At 36.6% G+C, this 10,071-nt stretch overlaps 1 protein-coding gene across 1 annotated transcript; it reads left to right on the top strand.

The window, feature by feature from the left end:
• Window positions 1-3,334: 3,334 nt before the first annotated feature.
• On the top strand, window positions 3,335-10,071 carry LOC147535833 (ABC transporter B family member 11-like). Its single transcript, XM_086640587.1, has 13 exons — window positions 3,335-3,711; window positions 4,084-4,439; window positions 4,862-4,916; window positions 5,020-5,195; window positions 5,272-5,493; window positions 5,590-5,828; window positions 6,015-6,814; window positions 7,011-7,900; window positions 8,130-8,396; window positions 8,498-8,761; window positions 8,849-9,142; window positions 9,328-9,717; window positions 9,812-10,071. The coding sequence occupies exons 2-12, from the start codon at window positions 4,116-4,118 to the stop codon at window positions 9,679-9,681; spliced, it is 3,885 nt and encodes a 1,294-aa protein (XP_086496713.1). The 5' UTR covers window positions 3,335-3,711; window positions 4,084-4,115; the 3' UTR covers window positions 9,682-9,717; window positions 9,812-10,071.

The following is a 10,071-nucleotide window of genomic DNA, read 5'->3' as shown; positions in this document are numbered from 1 at the left end:
CAGATATCTTTAGATATGTAGTTTAAACCTAATGATATTCGTACTTTTTTCTTCAGATCTGGTTTTCAATCCGTACGGATTTATGAAACGTGGGTTTTTCGTACGGTTCCTCATAACAGAATTAACAGTACATGTACTTTATCATAAATTACCATAATTTATAGTAAATTATGCAAACATCTCCCGTACAATGTTTTTCAAAATGAGAACATGATATATGTATTTTCTGACAAATTATATATACTTTATCACGAATATCATGAATATTATATGGAACATTAATTGTGCTATAATCTCACTACTCGTTTCATTATTAGAACAACTTCGCTTATATATGTAGATCCCGTGTACTTTGAAATAAATTACATATAATTTACGTAAATGTTCATGTAATTTATTATAAATAATATATATTTTTTATATAATTTATATGTATTAATCTCTCTCCATTTGTTATCACAGGTGGAGTTCCAGGCAGAATCATCAAATCAAAATAAGCAAATCAAACTTGAAATACCCTTGTTCTTGTTACTTGACTTTTTGATTGGCTCCTCGAAATATTTCATAACAAATGCACACTTGAATGGATCTTGATCATGATTCCTTGGAAAAGCCTCATATTCGGCCCCCTCCATTAGCATTCCAAGCAATAGGGCAACATGGATGGGCACCATTATTGAACCAGAGAAGATTTTGTACGTTTTTTTTGTAACAGAATGTAAACGATGTGTTATGAAAAAGAAATTATGTGTAATTTACTGAACAAGACCCAAATACATTTGATAAATTACGTTGTATACTTGACAAATGATGGTTTATTCGTCATAAATAATACATAATTTACGTATTTATTTCATAATTTGTATTCGATGAGTATTTATGTATGAGTAAAAACGATAACAAATGCTGCTTTAATGTTCCCAGAAAAATATACTATTTCCAAAACTAAAAGTTAAGTGAGAGAAAGTGACATATATGTTTTGTATATTAACCCCCAAATCACTCTAAATTGATCCTAGATTATATACTATTTCCAAATCTGAAAGTTAAGTGAGAGAAAATTGTTTTGAATCGAAAAAAAATTTACATAGTAAGATAGAGAAAATTGATTTGGTTTCCAAATCTGTAAAGAAAAGAGAGAAAATTGATTTGGAAATATCCGTGGTGATGACGTTTTGGTCTTGGTTAGGATTTTAGTTTCTGATTAATTCGGATAATAGGAAAGAGAAAATTTGATTTCCAAATCTGTTTAGAGGAGAGAGAAATTATGATTTGTTTCTATCCATTTGTTTCTAATAAAACTCCATATTTTTGGCTAATAAATCTCTATATTAAATCTGTAAAGAAGAGAGAGAAAATTGATTTGCAAAAGTTTGGATTTTGTTTCTAAACAGATTATAGAAGAGAGAGAAAATTTCGTGAGAATCTATCCGTTTTTTCCTAAATTTATCCTAAAATCAAGGTACATTAAACCGTTTGAAATTTTTGTCCGGCCCCACATATTAAAATTCCGCGAAAAACGACTGGGACATGGAAGGAATTATGTAATATATATTAAGGGTTTTTAGTCCCAAGAGCAAAAGGACTAAAAATCCATTTTTTGAGAAGATTGGACCCTAAATCCTTTTTGAACATTATTTTGGGCTATATACCCACGGACCCTTGCCAGAATGGTTCAACGGTACTATAACAGAAAAAAAAAATAGATAAAAAGGATGACGTAAGGCATGAGATCATTCATACATACATTTTTTTTGTTGAAAGATACAAATGAGGGGTTAGTTAGTTGCCTCTCTGTCTCCATTACTTTTTTCTTTTCTTTTTCCCGTCTTTACTCGTCTCCCACTACTACCTTCCTCTCTTTTAATGACCTAATAAGTGTTTTCCCCAGCCCAGCCCAGCCCAGCCCAGCCCAGCCCAGCCCAGCCGGATGTTTGTTTTTAAGGACCCTCCAAATTTGAAGAGGAATTTGTGAAGGAAATAAGACATCCTTTTTAAAAAATGAAGCAATGTAGTATATTACTTTAGGGAAATGATAGAGTGACTTAGAAATTGGTACTTAGAGGGTGACATATTTCCTCATTTAGAAATAAAAGCGGTCCCCACCGTAGTCAAACTTTGAAAAACCTTGTCTTTTAGTGATTCCACATCAGCTGGGCATTAAAATGCCCAAAATATTTGGGCTCTCTAGCATCTCCCATTACTTTATTTAGAATCTATTTTTAATATTGGTCCTATAGGCGGCATCAATAATGGATGTGGACGAGATGGTATGGTACTAGGGTGATGGTCATCCATAGTCTAGTGTTGTTGTGATAGTTGGAGTGGTGAGCGGCATGCATGGAAGATGTATAGTATAGTGTTGAAATTTACTTACTTAATTTTGAAATCACAAATAGAATTACAACATTTTCATTATAAGTAGGTCTCGACAATACAGTTTCTTGCTTTTTTAAATCACAAACCTAGATTTTAAAACGATCCAAGTCTAAAAATTCAAAAAACGGTAATACTCTTTCTTTCAGATCACTTAAAACGTCGGAATCTTGCCCATCACCTACATTTGGTTGGAATTTGGTATGATTTAGTGTAAAGTAGAATCCAAGTGTTGAGCGGGATATCATTCGGTATGTTGGCTCCTTATATTTGTTTGTGTAAAGTAGAAACAACAAAAGAAGAATCTCTATTGTGCAACCTCACCTAAAATTGGCTGTCACTCTCCCCCCCTATTAGCTTCTAATCAAGTCCCTCCAAATCTAATGAACTTGTTTAGTTGTCTATCTACCCCACTACTTTTATCTTTGCCCATTTCTTTTTTAGTAATTGTTTTATGAAATTGAGAACCCTTACCTGCCCCACTAATTAGAAATCAGTATCCTCATATGTATACATTTATTCACTCTGTATTTACCGTTTTGTAATCGACCATGTAAATCCTCGGTCAAACTTATAATTGTTTTTGACTGTATTGCATTTATATTCAGATTTAAATTATTTTAGGAGTTCAAAATATGACTTTTTCGTAATAAAAATGACAAGCTTCTCGAAACTTTATCCCGACATCTACTTTTCGAGTTTCTATACTTTCTATTCGTAATATTTATTTACAAGTCCAAATCCCAAATTTTGGAGAGTAGAAACCAAGTTTTTGACGACTATAACTAACATTTGTTCTTAATCTTCACAGTTTCTTGGTTGACACGTTAATCATTTGGTTACAAATTTAAGACATTATAAGAGATATTTTAGGTATTTGTCATTTTCAGGATTGATCAGAGAAAGTCAAGTCAAAATGAAGAAAATAAAAAGTGTTTTTTTTTTTTCGGATTGGAGTGGCAGAGTGCTCGTGTAGTAAACATTAATTCATGAACCAAGCAAGATGGGTACTTGTGTAATCTTCTCTTTCTTCTTTTTATTATGAAATGAATTTTTTTTTATAGTAAAGTTCATGACACCAATAGAAAAACAAAAAAGTATGAAGAATTTTTGGGTTGAAAATGGAAATTTCTCTCACTTTTTATATTCAACTACTTGCTCATCAAGTAAGTATTGGTTTGATGCTGTTTGAAGACAACAAACAGTATGTATAAATGTTCCATGATTTCTGTTATCAAAAGTATGATGTTGGAGACTGATTGATTCTAATAGTACTACAGTATTATTTATTCAAAGTGGTGGAACTGGAACAAGTATCCTTTCAGTATCCCAAAGGTCTGTAATCTTGATCAATAATACACTTTCAGTATCAATTGATTCTTAATTTGTTCTTGTGTTTTAGTTGAGTGATCATGTTTATGATTTGAGCACCACCACTAAATGGGTATTTCATTTTCTTCTTACTTTACTGATTACACAAATTAATGGGTATGTGATTTCATTAATGGTGGGAAAAAAACACCTTTACTTGTAAAACTAGATCATGGGTTCAACTTTGTTTTCTTATGCCTATTTTTGGATTTGCTTAATTTGTACACTGGATTTGTTCTTTTTTTTACTTTTTTGTGTACTTTGCGTAATTTATATGCTAGAGTTAATAAACCACTTTTATTCTTCTGACAATAATACTTCTGCTCAATTGTATAGAAAAGAAAAGACTAATTAAGTAGTGGGTCGACATGGCGGAGGAAAACGGCTTTAATGGTAATATTAACGATCGCGAGGCAACTTCATCGACAACTCAGTCCCTTGGGATAGAGAAGAAGGATGAACATCAAGAAGAGAAGAAGAGTAAGGATGGAGAAGAAAGTGTTAACACGGTCCCTTTTCACAAGCTATTTGCTTTCGCGGATGCAAAAGATGTCACCCTCATGATCATTGGCACGATTGGTGCTGCTGCTAATGGCATGGGGTTTCCCCTCTTGACCCTTCTCTTGGGAGATTTAATTGATGCTTTCGGACAAAACGCAAACTCCAACAATGTCACTGCTAAAGTCTCCAAGGTACATATTTACTCCCAATAACAATATAAAATTCTGCACAGACATTTAAGAACTTGTTTCATTTGCAATTCTAGGTGCCTTGACTATTTCGAAACAAAAAATTTGATCCCATTTGGTTAGTAGTATGCGAAATTTTGAAGATTATTGGTAATCACTTCTTGAGCTAGCTTTTGGGGTGACATAAGCCCAAGATCATATTGGGGCAACGAAGGCTCAAAACCACACCCACAAATGGTATCAGATCCCAGGTTAACCAAACTCTTAGGTTCCTCGTGGAGGGGGAAGATAGTCTTTCGAGCCCAACGTGTGAAGGGAAAGATTGTTCTTGTCAGTCCTGCATTGGTTGTGAGAGGGGGTGCTGGTCATTTTATAATATATGCGTGCACTGCTGAAACATTTTGCTTAAACTTGTTGTGATTCAGGTAGCACTGAAATTTGTTTACTTGGCCATAGGGACTGGTGTTGCGTCATTCTTCCGTAAGTTATATTTCTCACTTTCTTAGTACAATCAATTAGTGTTCTTGAGATATACAGGTAAGAACTTCTATACGATACTAAAAATCATGTTTATGGATTTCAGAGGTGGCTTGTTGGATGGTCACTGGGGAGAGACAGGCTGCTCGAATAAGGAGTTTATACTTGAAAACTATACTGAGGCAAGATGTTGCTTTCTTTGATAAGGAGACGAATACAGGCGAAGTTGTTGGAAGGATGTCAGGTGACACTGTTCTAATTCAAGATGCTACTGGCGAAAAGGTGACAATCCGAAACCTAAATACTAGTCATTTTTTGAGGTTGAGAGAATGGATGATGAATCTCATTTCTCTTACAGGTCGGAAAGTTTATACAACTCATGGTGACATTCGTAGGAGGTTTTGTGATTGCATTCATTAAAGGGTGGCTTCTCACGCTTGTGATGTTAACCTCGATTCCACCTCTTGCAATGGCTGGTGCAGCCATGACAATTGTGATAGCAAAAATGGCATCTCGAGGACAAAGTGCTTACTCACAGGCAGGAAATGTGGTGGAACAGACGATCGGCTCAATCAGAACAGTAAGTACTATTTCGACACGATAGAGTATTGATCAAAACTCTTACTGAAAATGGTATTTTGTTATCTTTGTTAACCTATCAGTTTCCTCCATACAGGTAGCATCATTTACTGGGGAGAAACAAGCCATATCTAATTACGATAAATCAATAACGAAAGCCTACAAGTCTGGTGTTCATGAGGGATTAGCTACTGGGTTAGGCCTCGGCACACTTATGTTTGTCATATTTTGTAGCTATGCTTTGTGCATCTGGTATGGTGCAAGGTTAATACTTGACAAGAACTACACAGGAGGAGATGTCGTAAATATTATGGTTGCAGTTTTAACTGGTTCCATGTAAGTCTCAATTTGCTACTTCCTCACCTTGTGTTTTTCTTTTCCTTTCAACACATTTTTAATCACGAGCACTAATCAAGCTATAATTATAGTATTTGTGTTTGGTTATATACATAGTGGAACATTATTATTTGTGCGTGACAAAAAGTGTATCTTTTGAATGTTAGTGTGCATTTTATGTGTCAGGTCTCTAGGTCAGGCATCTCCGTGCTTGGGGTCGTTCGCTGCAGGACAAGCTGCTGCGTTTAAGATGTTTGAGACAATTAACAGGAAGCCGGATATAGATGCTTATGACCCTAATGGTCGTATTTTGTCTGATATTCGTGGAGATATCGAATTGAAGGATGTTGATTTCAGTTATCCTGCTAGACCAGACGAGCAAATATTTAATGGATTTTGTCTGTCGATACCTAGTGGGACAACATCAGCTTTAGTTGGACAGAGTGGAAGTGGGAAGTCCACAGTGATTAGTCTCATTGAGAGATTTTATGATCCACAAGCCGGTGAAGTACTCATAGATGGTATAAATCTGAAGGAGTACCAGCTGAAATGGATCAGAGAGAAAATTGGTCTTGTTAGTCAGGAACCTGTGCTATTTGCTGGTAGCATAAAAGAGAATATCTCGTACGGGAAAGATGGTGCAACTGTTGAAGAAATTAGAGCTGCAGCTGAGCTCGCAAATGCTGCCAAGTTCATTGATAAACTGCCTCAGGGCCTAGATACCTTGGTCGGTGAACATGGAACTCAAATGTCAGGTGGGCAAAAGCAGAGAATTGCCATAGCTAGAGCAATTCTGAAAGACCCAAGAATTCTGCTTTTGGATGAAGCTACCAGTGCACTCGATGCTGAATCCGAGCATATTGTGCAAGAGGCACTAGATAGGATCATGGTCAACCGTACTACTGTCATTGTTGCGCATCGCTTGAGCACTGTGAGGAACGCTGATATGATAGCCGTTGTTTATCGTGGGAAGATCGTCGAAAAAGGTATATGAATATTTTCTGGTATCTTTTGAGACTTTGCATATATCTCATAAGGTGCGTAATTGAATGTTAAGGTTGATAATTTTCCTAGCATTAAGATTTGTAAGAATTGCTTGAGACGGGTGCGTTTTTAGATTTTGGAAGTGGAGCAAGTGGCTTTAACATGGATACTATATTTTCGCTTTTGTCAATTGACCAGGTTCACACACAGAGCTCCTCAAGGATGCCGATGGACCATATTGCCAGCTAATTCGCCTACAAGAAATAAACAGAGAGTTGGACCATCACAATATGTCTGATCAAGAAAGATCAGATAGTATAGTGGAGCATGGAAGACAATCAAGCAAAAGACTGTCCCTTCAACGCTCAATAAGTCGTGGATCTTCTGGCCCCGGAAATAGCAGCCGTCACTCGTTCTCAGTCTCATTTGGTCTACCTACTGCAGTAAATATACAAGAAGATATACACACAGAACTCCCCTCCTCTTCCAGCCCAACTTCAAAAGAAGAGCATGAGGTTCCATTACGCCGGCTCGCATATCTCAACAAACCAGAGATCCCTGTCTTACTGCTTGGCGTTATATCTGCAGCTATCAATGGAGTTGTATTCCCAGTTTTCGGTATACTATTTTCTGGTATGGTCAAAACATTCTACGAGCCACCTCATGAACTTCGAAAGGATTCGAGGTTTTGGGCGTTGATATTTGTCCTCTTAGGCGTTGTATCATTTGTTGCATCACCGGCAAGAACATATTTCTTTGCTGTTGCTGGGTGTAGATTGATTAGACGAATCCGATCAATGTGTTTTGAGAAAGTGGTTTACATGGAGGTTGGATGGTTCGACGAACCCGAGCACTCAAGTGGTGCAATAGGTGCTAGACTCTCAGCAGATGCAGCGGCTGTCCGTGGTCTGGTTGGAGATGCACTTGCTCTGCTTGTTCAGAACTTGTCGACTGCAATATCTGGTCTAATTATTGCTTTTACAGCAAGCTGGGAGCTGGCACTTATAATTCTTGTTTTGCTACCTCTAGTGGGAGTAAACGGATATGTTCAAATGCAGTTCATGAAAGGTTTCAGTGGTGATGCAAAGGTTTGTTCAAGAACTTATACACTTTGAATAGTTGATGAATGTGTACCAGACGATTTGGTAGTTCACAGTTTATAATGGCAGTTTCTAAATTCGGGAATCACTATAACCGATTTCCCCATCCTGGGTTCCAAACGTATATCGAGTCGCATTTTGTGTTGATCTGAGCTTCAAGTCATGTTAATATTTTTTTATATTGGTTTCTGATCATTGGAATTCGAAATTGCTGCAGAGGATGTACGAGGAAGCAAGTCAAGTTGCTAACGATGCCGTTGGGAGTATAAGGACAGTTGCTTCATTTTGCGCGGAGGACAAAGTGATGAAATTGTACAAAAAGAAATGTGAAGGTCCAGTTTCAAAAGGGATAAGGCTTGGATTGGTTAGTGGAATTGGTTTCGGACTTTCTTTCTTTTTGCTATTTTCAGTTTACGCACTTAGTTTCTACGCCGGAGCTCGATTCGTGGCAGCTGGAAAGATCACTTTTGATGCTGTTTTTCGTGTAAGTATTCTTTAATAATGTGTCGTTGAACAAATCAATTAGCTTGTGGGTAATGAGTCGAGGATGGTTATCAATAATGTTTGTTGGTTCTCTCTTTACAGGTTTTCTTTGCTCTCACAATGACTGCAATTGGTATTTCACAATCAAGCTCACTTGCACCAGATTCCAGTAAAGCAAAGTCCTCGACCGCTTCCATATTTTCCCTTCTTGATAGGAAGTCAACAATAGATGCAAGCGATGAATCAGGGACGACATTAGAGAACTTGAAGGGAGACATTGAGTTTAAACACATTAGCTTTAAGTACCCAACAAGACCTGACATTCAGATTTTCCGAGACATTTGTTTGACAATTCGTTCTGGCAAGGTAACTCTTAATCAATTGGTAGTTTTGCGCTTCGAGTAATACATTTCTATCGGCAAAATGTAACAGTCTGAGATTCTAATGTTTCAGACGATAGCTCTGGTTGGAGAAAGTGGTTGCGGAAAATCAACAGTGGTCTCATTGTTGCAAAGATTTTACGACCCTGATTCAGGTCACATTACTTTAGATGGAATTGAGATTCAGAAGTTCCAGTTGAGGTGGCTGAGGCAACAGATGGGTCTTGTGGGGCAAGAACCCGTATTGTTCAATGAAACAATCCGAGCCAACATTGCATATGGGAAAGAAGGAAATGCAACGGAAGCGGAGATTTTGGCTGCAGCAGAGTTAGCAAATGCGCACAAATTCATCAGTGCGTTGCAACAGGTTTGACTCTAGCCCCAATACATGCTTTAGTAACACGTTTCATGTCTTGTTAGTATTTCGTTAGTACTGCCTGGAGAGAAATCGAGTGACATTAGATAAGTAAATTTTCTCCAAGATGTCATCGAGTTATCTAGTACTTATAACGGTTTTGCGGCATTTATTCATGGAAATGTGGGAAAACGCAGGGGTATGATACAATAGTAGGAGAGCGAGGAATCCAACTATCAGGGGGGCAGAAGCAAAGAGTGGCAATAGCACGTGCTATAGTGAAAGCGCCAAAGATTTTACTATTAGATGAAGCGACGAGTGCACTTGACGCTGAATCAGAAAGAGTAGTACAAGACGCATTGGACAGGGTGATGGTGAATAGAACGACAGTGGTGGTAGCTCATAGGTTATCGACAATTAAGAATGCGGATTCAATAGCAGTGGTAAAAAATGGAGTGATAGCAGAGAAAGGAAAGCACGAGGAACTAATCAATATCAAGGATGGAGTTTATGCATCTCTAGTAGCTCTTCACATGAGTTCTTCCACTTGAAAGTAATCTCCCTCTCCTCTTTATATATATATATATATATATATATATATATATATATATATATATATATATATATATATATATATATATATATATATATATATATATATATATTATATATATATATAACAACGTCTTGATTGGTCTGCTTACTCAATTTTGCATTTTTCCGTGATAACAATTTTTGTGTTGTTGTAATGTTATCTTGTAAATTATGTTTTTCTTCTTGGTTGACATTTCATTTTGGTGACAACAGAGGCGATAATAGTGTTGGTATTGTAATGTTTTACCTTGTTCTTGGTATCTTGTTATGGAGTTTTCTTGTGAAGTACAAACAATGCTGTAATTGTCTTTGAATAATAGTTGTAATTTTCTTTTCTTTTTTGTTTA

Source organism: Eschscholzia californica, unplaced genomic scaffold, assembly GCF_041429995.1.
Source record: "Eschscholzia californica isolate CP2 unplaced genomic scaffold, dmEscCali1.0.p SCAF_5, whole genome shotgun sequence".
Classification (NCBI taxonomy): domain Eukaryota; kingdom Viridiplantae; phylum Streptophyta; class Magnoliopsida; order Ranunculales; family Papaveraceae; genus Eschscholzia; species Eschscholzia californica.
The sequence above is the reverse complement of the archived record's forward strand: the minus strand, read 5'-3'. Positions and strand labels throughout refer to the sequence as shown.

Excerpts from the sequence above, each read along its gene's own strand:
- LOC147535833 (XM_086640587.1), top strand. The coding sequence starts at position 4,116 with ATGGCGGAGGAAAACGGCTTTAATGGTAATATTAACGATCGCGAGGCA. Across the intron at positions 5,829-6,014 it reads GCAGTTTTAACTGGTTCCAT|GTCTCTAGGTCAGGCATCTC; the intron begins GTAAGTCTCAAT and ends TTTATGTGTCAG. Across the intron at positions 6,815-7,010 it reads TGGGAAGATCGTCGAAAAAG|GTTCACACACAGAGCTCCTC; the intron begins GTATATGAATAT and ends TCAATTGACCAG.